Raw genomic sequence first — 12,818 nt, 5'->3', positions numbered from 1 at the left:
TAAAGAATAATTCCCATGCAAGTAATTATGGGGAAAGAAAAAATAAAAGAAATAAAAAATAGTCATACGTTTCCGTGTGTGGAATGATTGTAGAATAGAATAGAATAGAATAGAATAGAATAGAATAGAATAGAATAGAACCGAACCGAACTGAACCGAATTCTTTATTGGCCAAGTGTGATTGGCCAATAAAGACAAGGAATTTGTCTTTGGTGCAGATGCTCTCAGTGTACATAAAAAGACAAGATACATTCGTGGTGAATCATAAGGTCCAACACTGAATGATAGTCAGAGGTTACTTTTAAGCCCTCGAATCACACTAGGAAACAATCAACATAAATCTCAAGGCCCCCCCCCAAGGGAACAAACTGCATTGAATGTATTCTAGCGTTGCATCTTAGGGCTCGCCGGCCCTCGGGGTCGCTCAGCCCGAACCAGTCCTGCACGATGGACACCAGTTTGGGACTCAAACATCCCCATCAGCCACTGCCAAATGGCCGCGCCCCATGGAACTGCACGCCGGTACAACATCTGGCAGGGTCCCGCGTCTTGCAAGCAGCCCTTCGCCCTGCTCTTGAACTGAGGCTGGGCGCTGGGGGAGGAGGAGGAGGAGGAAGACTACTCCGAAGTGGCGAACTACAGCTCCCATCATCCCTCACCAAGAGCCGCCCGCCCGGGGCCGCCGGGCTTTGTAGTCCCGCAGCATCTGGAAGGTAGAGACGCGGAGGATGCGGGTTTAAAGGCGGCGTTGGGCGCCTGGGGGAGAGACCATCCGGGCCGGGCAAGAGCGGGCCGGCTGGGTGGGTGGGTGGGTAGCTGGGCGAGGGGCTCCGGGCCGGCCGGGCATCGGGGATGGCGGTGGAGCCGGCCGGCTGAGCTCCCCCCCCCCTACCCGGGGGCCGTTGCGCTCGGAGCGGGCCCGGGGGTCTTCGGAGGGGGCCCGGCATGATGGCTCGCTGGCTCCGCGACCGCCTTCTCTTCCGCAGCGCCAAGCCGGAGCCCCCGCAGCCGGACTACGCGGCGGGTCCCGAGCAGCCGGACTTGCTGGCCGCCTACCGCCTGCAACGCGAGCGCGACTTCGAGGATCCTTACGGAGGGGGCTCCGGAGACCCCCCGGCCGCCCCGCCACGCTGCCGCTCGCCCCGCCGGAGGCTCATCCGGGTGGAAGCGGAGAGGGCGACGGCGGCGGCGGGCTCCCCCTCCCTCGGGCTGGGAGACCCGCCGGACCAGAAGGAGAACAAGGTCTTGCGGCGGGAGGTGGGGGGGGGGCTGGGCATCTCCGCCCATCTTTTTTTCTCCCGCGGAAGAGTGGGGTGGGGGTGGGCGAGGGAAAGAAGAGCCCTTCGCCTTTCCAGGGCTGCGGGGGGGGGGAATTGGGGTGGGTGGGTGGGTTTGGAATCCGCGTTGGTTCCTTTTGGCTGGGCTGTTGGGGGATTCCAACCTCCATGGGTCACTGCTAAAGGTGGAGGGTCTATGGAGTTGGTCCTGGGAAGCATCTGGGAGGGGGGGCACAGTCTGCCTTTGATGCCCCTCCCGTTGGGGGAGAGAAAGCAGGGTAGCTGGCAAAGGGATGGTGCCCTTAGGTGTGTGGGGGGCTTGGATCAGGGGTGAAATCCAGCAGGTTCTGGAGAACCGGTAGCGGAAATTTTGAGTAGTTTGCAGAACCGGCAAATACCACCTCTGGCTGGCCCCAGAGTGGGGTGAGAATGGGGAATTTTGCAGTATCCTTCCCCTGCCATACCCACCAAGCCATGCCCACCACCCACTCCACGCCCACCAATGATAGAGCTATGTGGAACTTCGCTGTTCCCTTTCAGAGTCTAGGCTCCCTCCGTTATGGCCATTCTAATTAGGAGGTTCTGGGAACTGAACCAGGGGTGAAATCCAGCAGGTTCTGACAGCTTCTGGAGAACCGGTAGCGGAAATTTTGAGTAGTTCGGAGAACCGCCATTCGGCAAATGCCACCTCTGGCTGGCCCCAGAGTGGGCTGGGAATGGAGATTTTGCAGTATCCTTCCCCTGCCACTCCCACCACACCGCACCACGTTCCACAGAACCGGTAGTAAAAAAAAAATTTGAATTTCACCACTGGTTTGGTTGTATCGGCTGGAATTCATGTGTGGGTGATGGGTTTTTAGGGCAGCTCAGGAAAGCGAAATAAAGATCAATTATATTTATTGTAAATTTATTTACAATAAATTTTTTAAAAAGTTCGATTAAACAGGCGCTAAAAAGAAAAAGCTGTAAAAAAAATCCCCAAATTAAACAGGTATTTTGTTTACGTTTTAGAAAAGTCGAAACACGCATTTATATAGACGAATTAATTAACGGCAGCCTTTTATCTTAAAAAAACAAAACAAAACACCACCCCATAAACTCACGGGCTCAGAGGCTAAATCTTCCTTAAAACAACAAATGCTGGGTTTGCACCCAGTAGCTTGAACTGGTGTTCACACAACATGCACAGCCTGGAGTTGCAAACTGCTCAACCTTCTTTTAGCGTTTTGTACATCGAATAGAATAACAGAGTTGGAAGGGACCTTGGAGGTCTTCTAGTCCAACCCCCTGCTTAGACAGAAAGCCCTACCTACACTTTGGTCTTTTAAGGTTTTGTAGATTTTAGAGCTGCTGCTTTTGGGGCCTTTCTTTTGAATATACAAGCAGATATATTGCTATAGATTTTGCCTCCATGTTAGGCATTAATTAAAGATTGCTGGTGAATGAACAAGGTGGACTAGCGACTTTGCTTCTTGCTTAGATCTCGAAATCCTCCAGCACGGCCAGGACACAATAAGTCGAATTGGATCTTCTGGAATTCCTATAACCTAATATTTACATATATCAATATTCTACTTTCATTTGTTATTCCTATTCTCTAGTCACTGATACCATTTGCCCCATAATGTATAGTATTCTTTTTCTTCTTTATCTTGCAGTTTGAGAGTTAATTGAACCATTTCCATGCAGTCCATTATTTTTTAAATTATCATGTTTTCGGAGGGCATTTATTTATTTATTTATTTATTAGACTTATATACCGCTTCATAGGGCTTTCAGCATTCTCTAAGCGGTTTACAGATTTTTAGCAAATTGAGTCAGCAAATTGCCCCCACAGTCTGGGTCCTCATTTCACCCACCTCAGAAGGATGGAAGGTTGAGTCAACCTTGAGCCAGTGAGATTTGAACCGTTGAACTGCAGATAGCAGTCAGCTGAAGTGGCCTGCAGTACTGCACCCTAACCACTGCGCCACCTCGGTTCTTATTATGCTATCTATTTTCCAGTTTGGCTATTCTTGCGGCTGTCAGTATATGAATAATGGTATAATTGATTTCCTTTGTAAATGTTCCTTTAATTATATCCCTAGCAAAAAATATCTCCGATTTAAATTGGGATTTGAAGGCCTGTTATTTCTTGCAACCAAATTCTTATTTTACTCCAATATTTCCTTGCTTCCGGACAGGTCCACCATATGTGAAAGTATGAGCCCATGTTCATGTTTACATTTACAACATCTGGGACTCAAATTTGGGTAGATTTTTTGCCAATCTTGCCGGTGCTAGATGCCAACAGTAGAACATGTTATGTAAGTTCTCTTTGTATGAGGCCGACATTGTTAATTTAGATCAGTGTTTCTCAACCTTGATGACTTTAAGTCCTGTGGACTTCAACTCCCAGAATTCCCCAGCCAGCACAGCTGTGCTGGCTGGGGAATTCTGGGAGTTGAAGTCCACAGGACTTCAAGTCACCAAGGTTGAGAAACACTGATTTAGAGTTTCTGGAGTTAAAGACACGGAGGCATCTTGGCTGGGAGGAGGGTCCTTCTTCCTTGTTCCCAAGCCAAAGTGGGTCTTCTCCTGCTACTGCTGAACCCACGGCTAAATGCCTCCCCCCTTTTTCAGATGGCCATTATTCCGCAAGACTATTCGGACCCGTTCGACACAAGGCAAGACACTCGCAGTCAGACGGAGGAGCAGCAACGGGATAAAAATGACGGATATGTGGAGCCCTTCGAAGCTCAGAAGATGCTGGCTGGTAAGGAGGGAGGTGTTTTAATGGGCAGATGAAGAGGATTTGGGTCACTCAGGGTGGAACTATGGGGTCCTTGGTGCTCTCTGAGGTTGGTTGCTTTCTTGCAGACGTTTCAGGGCCCTGCGAGGTAACATTATCAGTGCTAGAAGGGAGTGGGTTTTTTCCGGAGTGGAGGAGGAAGAGGACTGTGGGGTCCTTACTGCTTTCTGAGCTTGGTTGTGTTGTTGCAGGCGTCTCATGACCCAAGGAGGTAATACCATCAGTGCACAGAGGCTGTTATCTAGTTGAGAAAAAAATCAAGCTCAGAGAGCACCAAGGACCCCACAGTCTTCCTCCTCCTCCACCACCACCTCCATCTTCCCAGTGGAAACCCCACTCCCTTCTAGTACTAATGATGTTACCTAGTAGGGTCGTGGAATGTCTGCAAGAAAGCAACTAAGTTCAGAGAGCACCAAAGACCCTACAGTCCTCCTCTTCTTCCTCCTCTTCCTCTTCCTCCTCCTCCTCTTCTTCCTTCTCCTCCTCCTCTTCATCCTCCTCTTCCTCCTCCTTCCTCCTCTTCTTCCTCCTCCTCTTCTTCCTCCTCCTCTTCTTCCTTCTCCTCCTCCTCCTCTTCTTCCTCCTCTTCTTCTTCCGCCTCCTCCTCTTCCTCCTCCTTCCTCCTCTTCTTCCTCCTCCTCTTCTTCCTCCTCCTCTTCTTCCTTCTCCTCCTCTTCATCCTCCTCTTCCTCCTCCTCCTCTTCTTCCTCCTCCTCTTCCTCCTCCTCCACTTCTTCCTCCTTCTCTTCCTCCTTCTCTTCCTCCTCCTTCTCTTCCTTCCTCCTCTTCTTCCTCCTCCTCTTCCTCCTCCTTCCTCCTCTTCTTCCTCCTCCTCTTCTCCTCCTCCTCTTCCTCCTCTTCCTCCTCCTCTTCCTCCTCCTTCCTCCTCTTCCTCTTCCTCCTCTTCCTCCTCCTCCCTCCTCTTCTTCCTCCTCCTCTTCTTCCTCCTCCTCCTCTTCCTCCTCCTCTTCCTCCTCCTTCTCTTCCTCCTCCTCCTCTTCCTCCTCTTCCACCTCCTTCTCTTCCTCCTCCTTCTCTTCCTCCTCCTCCTCCTCTTATTCCTCCTCCTCCTCTCCTCCTCCACAGCAGAATGTCCTTCTAAGATGCTAGGAGAAACTCTACTTGGAGGGGAGAGTTGGTGTCATGACGCTTGCATATCCAGGCATGGGAAGTCTTCAAGTCTTCTCCTCTTTGCCACCTTAGAGGTTCAGAAGAACGGGTCCAAGGAGGAACTGGCCACTCAGAAGCCTCTGCACTTGTATGACACGCCCTACGAAGCCCCTGAGAATGAATCGGGCCCAGAGGACCAAGTTTCTTCTCAGCCTGCTGTCTCCTGCCGCTACTCGTGGTTGCCAGAAGATGACGAGAGGCCTCCAGAGGAGTATGACCAGCCCTGGGAGTGGAAGAAGGAGCGGATCTCCAGAGTCTTTGCTGGTAAACCAAGATAAGATGCTCCACCATTTGGCAGAGATGCAAAATCTCTCCTCCTCCCCTTCTTCTTTCTCCTCCCCCTCTTCCTCTTTCTCTTCCTCTTCCTCCTTTCTCCTCCTCTTTCTCTTCCTCCTCCTCTTCCTCCTCTTCTTCCTCCTCTTCTTCCTCCTCCTCCTCTTTCTCTTCCTCCTCCTCTTCTTCTTTCTCCTCCTCCTCTTTCTCTTCCTCCTCGTCCTCCTCTTCTTCTTTTTCCTCCTCCTCCTCGTCCTCCTCTTCTTTCTCCTCCTCCTCATTCTCCTCTTCTTCCTCCTCCTCTTCTTTTTCCTCCTCTTTCTCTTCCTCCTCCTCTTCCTCCTTCCTCCTCCTCCTCTTTCTCTTCCTCCTCGTCCTCCTCTTCTTTCTCCTCTTTCTCTTATTTCTCCTCCTCTTTCTCTTCTTCCTCCTCCTCTTCCTCCTCTTCCTCTTCCTTGTTGTGGCCCATCAGCAGCCAGTGGAGCTGGCATCAGAGTCAGACAGTGAGGAGGTTGGGGAGGAGCATGGGCCAGTCCTGGAGGCTGGGGAAGGTTCGGACATGGACTCTGCATCGAAGGCAGAGATGGGTCCGAGGTCGTTTGGCAGTGATCAGGTGCCTACGGAGCTAGACAGCAGTGAGGCAGAGGAACAGCTGGAGCCTGTTCCCAGTGTGCCCATGCGCAGAGCTGCCAGAAGAAAAGAACAACTCAGAAATCAGGGTCGACTTGGGAGTAAAGCCACAGGTGGAAGGTGATTGGCCCCTCCCATAAGGCATAAAAGAGGAGCGAAAGGGGAGGGGGCTTTTGCAGGAAACTATTCGTTCGTTCAGTCATTAGATTCATTTCAGGAGTGTGAAGATCTGTCCGTGAATCTCAGAGATTCTGTGCCCAATCTTTCCTTGCTCAATATTTCCATGGCAGCTTTCCAAGATAGATAAGGTCTGTGGTTATAAATATTCCTTTGAAAGACTGTTTACCAGGCCTTGGCTGAATGTGAATGAGAGGAATTCACATTCGTTTAATGAAAAGGGTTTTGTCGGGACCAGGACTCTGCCTCCTGCTTTTTGGGGAAGCCTAGGTCAGAATAATCCTCCTCCTCCTCCTTTCTCGCCTCCCTCCCTCCCTCTCATGAGCCATCTCTGGTTAGGTGTAGATAAGAGCAGGAATAAAATAGGAGGTCAAAACCCTTCCCCCAATCTGTTCATTCCCTCCTTCACCTCCCTTCCTCCACCCCCACATTTGCAAAACACATTATCTGTAGCCTGCAGAATCTACATCTGAATCCCTCCACCTTTCTTTCCTTTGAGTGGGAGAGGTCCTGAGAATTGGACTCAGTGGCTGGTCTCCTCCTACCCACAGTTGCAAGGCTGCCCAGCCCGGGGGTCTCCTCCTGCTCCCTGGACATCTTCAACCATTCCGTCCTCCTCCTAATTTTTTTCCCCTCTTGATGGTTCACCCAGTGGAGATTGAAGGGGTCAAAGACTTGCCGTGGCCTCCGCCGGTTGGACAGCTTGATGGCTCAACTAACCACTCGGAACCTGAGAAACACCTCCTTCTCCAAAGCGCCAGCTCCAGAGATGCTCCTCCGGGCCTCCAGAATGCCAGTACCAGCGCTCCGGACTCTTCTGCTTTGTCCTGTCCCCTGGAAGTCAGTGGTGAGTAAGCTGATTAAACAAAGGTGTGTTTTGTGTGGACTTCAAGTCCCAGAACACCTCAGTCATCATGTGTCAGACCCAAAACCAAGTATGGCACATGACAATCCTTACCCAGCTGAGTTCTTGATTGTGCCACGCCTATAGGCAGAATCTTCTCCCTGTAAACTCTCCTATCTCTGTCTATGATATACTCTGGGAACGATTGAGGAGAAACTGTCTTCACCCTCTTTCCCTCACACAAAATATCTGGGCTGCCTCTTGCTCCTTTGGAATTCCACCCCTCCCTCCGGGGGGAAATCTACCTCCTCGCCTATCACAATTATATAATGTGTCAAAAGGGGTAAAAATCCTTAATTGTAAAGGCCCCCTTGCTCCTCCTGCTTTTGCCGAATCCTCAGCACATCGGCTATCTTTTTCATCTCCATCTTATGCGCCCCTTCCCATAACCCCCCGGGGCCTGATCCTGCCTTTCCCTCTTGTCCCGCAGCCGCCTCCCACCGCTCCACCTTTCACATTCCATTATGTGCTTCTGCTCCAAGGTGCAGCCGCGGCGAAAGACCACGTTCCCGTGTGCCTAGAGGGAAAGAGCACCCCCTGCTGGTTGAGCCCAGAGGATGGGGTCGCTTTTGGCGAATATGTCAATCCTGCATTGCCGCTGGAGAGCCAAGCGTAAGTAGGCTGATTTAGAGACCACCCCTCTCATTTCCAGGGAGATCCTGACCTACGTAGAGGAATCTCTTCTCCGCCTTCTTTCTTTTCTGTTCTTTTTTTAAAGGGCATTTTTAGCCTCCTCACAGGTCCACCATAAATGATAATATGTTCCGTGCATTGATTCGCATTTCCAACATTTTTGGGGAGGTATTTGTTAAGATTTTAGCTAACCTTGTTGGTGCCAGGTGCCATCTGTAAAACATTTCGCACTGATTTTCCTTGTATGCAACCGATAGTGTCATTTTTAAATTTATTCCCCAAATTTTTTTCCCATTTGTCTAAAAAGTTTTGGAAAAGGATCAAAAATTGGCTGGAGGCAATAACAGGGGTTAAAATAGAATGGAAACCTGAAGTTTTTTTTATTAGGAATTATGTCTGCGAAATACAAAAAAGAAATCCAGTATTTAATACTACATATAATTACGGCGGCAAGGATTGCCTTTGCCCAGAAATGGAAAAACACATTAATTCCAAGCAAAAATGAAATAATAAGAAAGGTTATGGACTGTGCTGAAATGGACAAGCTAACTAAAGAAATCCAGGGAAAAGAAGAATCAGAATTCTACCAGATATGGGATAAATGGAGGTATAGGTGGATGGAGGAAAGGAACAAGAATCAATGAAGGGATATAACAAGACTCAAAAAATAATACTTATGAGTAAAATAAGAGGGTTAAGAATGGTGAAATCCAAACGAAATACAATAGAAGGGGAAATAATATAAGGTGAGCGGTATCGATTGATGATTGCTATTAGAAAGAACAGGAAGCTCCTGTTTGTATTGTATTGTGTAAATGTGGTGTACATCTAAGTTTTGTGTGTGTGTATTTTACATGTTTGTTAATAAAAATCTTTTTTAAAAAGGGCATTTTAAAAACATTTTCTCCATTTTTGTTTGCAGGGTGGGGGGAGGGGGGTCTTGCTTGTAATTCTTTTATTTTTCGGGATTTGTATTTTAACTTTTTGTGATGCGGTGGCCTACGGGTGGACCTCTCACAACCCGGAGGCTGTGAGTTCGATCCTAGGTAGAGGCTGATATTTCTCTCTTTGGGCAGAATGAGAATATATCCGCCGAACAAAACTCCGTGTTAGAGACAGGAAGAGCAGCCGGCCAGTAAAAACTCAGCTTCATTCAGTTGCCCAGATTCCACCCCACGATTGTGGGGGTCATTAAATGCCAAAAAAAATGTAGTTTAACTTTTTAAAAATAATTTTAAAAAAGGGAATCTCTTCTTTGCAGGTGGTATCATGGGACCTTGAGTCGGGCGGATGCTGAGACCCTTCTCCGACTCTGCCGGGAAGCCAGTTACCTGGTTCGGAATAGCGAAAGTAGCCACGATGCCTTTTCCCTCTCCCTCAAGTGAGTGTAATCATACAATCACATGTGTACTATTACATAGCCAATATCCTATTGTATTAAGTAGTAATTACATCAGTTCCTCTTGTCATCAACGCCCAGAAAGATAAAAACCCATTATTAGCTCTTCTGCTCTCCATACACCTCTTTCTTCTACCTCTCTCCTACCTCCTTTCTTCCCTCCATCATCCTTTTCTACTTCCCCTTCCTTTCTCCTTCTCCTCTCTCTTCATTCCACTCCTCCTTATCCTCCTTATCTTCCCCCCTTCACCCTCTCTCCTATCCCTCTCTTCCTATCTTTCTTCTCTCCTCTGTTTCCCACTCTTCCTCTCCTTCACTTGGTGTATTTCAGCTTCTGAGCAAACTCCCTTTTGTGTTGATGGTATTTATGCTTCCATTTCAATACACTTAACATATTAGATCTTCTGCTCTCCATACACCTCTTTCTTCTACCTCTCTCCTACCTCCTTTCTTCCCTCCATCATCCTTTTCTACTTCCCCTTCCTTTCTCCTTCTCCTCTCTCTTCATTCCACTTCTCCTTATCCTCCTTATCTTCCCCCCTTCACCCTCTCTCCTATCCCTCTCTTCCCATCTTTCTTCTCCCTTCTGCTTCCCACTCTTCCTCTCATTGGTGTATTTCCACTTCCATATCAATATACTTAACATATCCTAGTTTTAAAGAAAAAAATAAGAGAAGACAGTATACACGTGGAATCAAATTACATTAAAATCTAACGCCTCTCGTCAAACCTGATATATATCCCTCCCTCCCCCCCTTCCCCCAACCCCCCCCCTGCCAGCCTTCCCTCCCCCGACTTCCCAGAACACGGTATAAATCTTTAACAAAAACAGTCTAAAATATATTGGGGAAAAAGAATAGAAAATTGATAACATCTTTACCTTGAACTTAGCTCCTCCTTGCTAAGCTAGCTTTAAACAATTTATATCATTCCTGATCTTAATAGCAATAGCAATAGCAGTTAGACTTATATACCGCTTCATAGGGCTTTCAGCCCTCTCTAAGCGGTTTACAGAGTCAGCATATTGCCCCCAACAACAATCCGGGTCCTCATTTTACCCACCTTGGAAGGATGGAAGGCTGAGTCAACCCTGAGCCGGTGAGATTTGAACAGCCGAACTGCAGAACTGCAGTCAGCTGAAGTAGCCTGCAGTGCTGCATTTAACCACTACTGCGCCACCTCGGCTCTTAATCATAAGCTATCTGGAATTTCCCTTTTAGGAGAGGGGTATTACAATCCTTAAAAGGGAATAAGCTGGTACCTTGATCGCACATATGAACATATGTTCTGTGTTCCTCTTTTTCTCTAGGAGCAGCCAAGGGTTCCTTCACATGAAACTCTTGCAGACAGAAGACAACAAGTTTGTCTTGGGCCAGTACAGCCCTCCCTTCAACAACGTCCCGGAAGTGATCCATCACTACGCCAGCCACAAGCTGCCCATCCAGGGGGCTGAACACATGTCCTTGCTTTACCCGGTCTCTACTCAGCCCTCCAGCTGCCTGGTTGCGGAGCAGTGACTTGCACTGAAGGGCCCGAAAGGCATGGGCTGGAGCCATGCATGAAAATCCCAGGTCGGGTGGACCATGTGTGGTCTACAGGCTCTTCGTTGCATGGAGCAGGCAAGAAGCCCCTGAGGTTGGAAACCGTTCATTGGTGGACCAGAGGTCAGCAGATCCAAGAATGGTTGCGTCATATGCTCCGTCATGGCCAATGTAGCCACACCTTGCATGTTGGACTCCAAAGTCTTCTTCAAGGGTTCCAGATCATCCTTCTTCTCCATGTAGGGAGTGGCCAGTTCTGAGATGGACCTTGTGAGCATCATCAAATCCAGACTCTTGCGCCGATGCCCCTGCATCCACCCCGCTCGCCTCCCAAATCCTGAATCCCATCAGTGCTCATCCATTCCTGCCTCTTGGGTGCATCTCTTCTACTGCTTCATGGCTGCCTCTGCAATGGAGGCCTTGCAGATCCAATGTTTGTAGGCTCTAATATTGTGTCCATCAAAAAAAAAAATTGGGTGGCAGCTTGAATGTTTGAGGACATCACTAGAAGACCTAACGCCTGAGCTGCCACTTTATTTCACTGACTTTGGAAACGTCATCCCTTCACCGGGTCATTTATACATCTGTGCCCCTCTTTAGATCATGGTCTGTTGTAACTTGATAGCCAGCCCAGAAGCCCAGATCAACATAACTAGGTTTAGTGAGCTATGAGATTAATTCTGGTGGGTTCCATCCCATGATTGAACGGGGCAGAGGTGGTATTCAGTAGGTTCTGACCAGTTCTGGAGAACCGGTAGCAGAAATTTTGAGTAGTTTAGAGACGCGGTAAAATACCACCTCTGGCTGGCCCCGCCCCTATTTATTCTCTGCCTCTCGAGTCCCAGTTGATCTGGAGGAAATGGGGATTTTGCAGCAACCTTTCCCTGGAGTTGGGAGGGAATGGGGTACCCATGGCAGGGGAAGTATCCTTCCCCTGCCATGCCCACCAAGCCACGCCCACAGAACCAGTAGTTAAAAGAAATGAATCCCACCATTGGAACGGGGTTTTTTATTTTTAGAGATATTGAAGGCTGTTTTAATTTCTCAGCTTAAGAGAACAGATTTCTCTTAGATATTTTACCTGATTCTCAGTACTGATGGATTTCTGCTGTTTGCTTAATTGGAAAGCAGATGCGTTGAGAAGATTGCTACCTGGAGTGATGGCTAATGTGCTGGGAAGCTAGACAGAAAGGATTTAGAAAACAAAGCCCATATCTCAGCGCCAGAACGGATGTTTGATGGGCTAAGGTTGCAGATCTAATTCCCAAGAACTTCCACTAAAAAAGAATCAAGTTATAGTATGATGTGGGAAACGCCTGCCGGATTGCTGGAAAGCTACTACAACAGTGTGGGCTAGATGGACGAAGAAGCTGGCCTGGAGTAGATAGCTTGTTATGGAAGTCTTTGCATGTGGCTAGAAACAGTTCTCAGTATTATGAATTTATCCAGGATGCATTGTGAAACCTTTTCTTTAGTAAGAGTGGTCTTTTGTTGGTTCCTTCAAGCAAATAATAATAATAAAAATGCAAAATGGCATACTTAGATTGCTGCCTTCTTCGCTGCTGTGTAAATTTCACATTTGTTACCCATATTCTTTCCCATGTATCCAACATTATTGGTTCTTCAATATTTTGAGCCCACTTTATCATACAATCTTTAAGTAATTCTGTTTCCGAATCCATCTGTATTAATACATTATATATCCTCTTTATATGCATTAAGCCTTGATCTCTTATTTGTTTAAGACTCTGTCAAGACTCTTAAACACAACCACAATCACTCCACGCACACGGGGAAATGAATGACTAGTTTTTCTTTTTCTTTCTTTTTCTTTTTGTCCTAATTACTTGCATAGGGATTATTCTTTATGCTATTTATGTTGTTTGTATTTGTTGCCACGGATTGCACCAGTGAGGCTAAAACCAATTTGGTTGTATACATGACAATAAAGGCTGTACCAGTGATGGCGAACCTTTTCCGGACCAAGTGCCCGAACCCCCCAAATGCAATGCGTGTGCTGCCC

The 12,818-nt window shown here is 47.9% G+C and overlaps 1 protein-coding gene across 3 annotated transcripts; it reads left to right on the top strand.

Moving 5' to 3' along the window:
- Window positions 1–216: 216 nt before the first annotated feature.
- Window positions 217–12,331, top strand: SHF (Src homology 2 domain containing F). 3 transcript variants are annotated; one of them, XM_087704106.1, is made up of 8 exons: window positions 217–713; window positions 987–1,242; window positions 3,900–4,032; window positions 5,272–5,502; window positions 6,971–7,165; window positions 7,705–7,834; window positions 9,117–9,236; window positions 10,564–12,331. In XM_087704106.1, the coding sequence occupies exons 1-8, from the start codon at window positions 448–450 to the stop codon at window positions 10,769–10,771; spliced, it is 1,539 nt and encodes a 512-aa protein (XP_087560232.1). In that variant the 5' UTR covers window positions 217–447; the 3' UTR covers window positions 10,772–12,331. The 3 variants fall into 3 exon arrangements, with proteins under 3 accessions (XP_087560232.1, XP_087560234.1, XP_087560233.1); XM_087704108.1 differs by lacking the exon at window positions 5,272–5,502; XM_087704107.1 differs by lacking the exon at window positions 217–713 and having other exon boundaries at window positions 845–1,242.
- The last annotated feature ends 487 nt before the right edge of the window (window positions 12,332–12,818 follow it).

Source organism: Thamnophis sirtalis, unplaced genomic scaffold, assembly GCF_051295495.1.
Source record: "Thamnophis sirtalis isolate CommonGarterSnake01/CBP01778 unplaced genomic scaffold, rThaSir2_p1.2 scaffold_2, whole genome shotgun sequence".
Lineage (NCBI taxonomy): Eukaryota > Metazoa > Chordata > Lepidosauria > Squamata > Natricidae > Thamnophis > Thamnophis sirtalis.
The sequence above is the reverse complement of the archived record's forward strand: the minus strand, read 5'-3'. Positions and strand labels throughout refer to the sequence as shown.

Excerpts from the sequence above, each read along its gene's own strand:
- SHF (XM_087704106.1), top strand. The coding sequence starts at position 448 with ATGGACACCAGTTTGGGACTCAAACATCCCCATCAGCCACTGCCAAAT. Across the intron at positions 1,243-3,899 it reads CGGACCAGAAGGAGAACAAG|ATGGCCATTATTCCGCAAGA; the intron begins GTCTTGCGGCGG and ends CCCCTTTTTCAG. Across the intron at positions 5,503-6,970 it reads GATCTCCAGAGTCTTTGCTG|TGGAGATTGAAGGGGTCAAA; the intron begins GTAAACCAAGAT and ends TGGTTCACCCAG.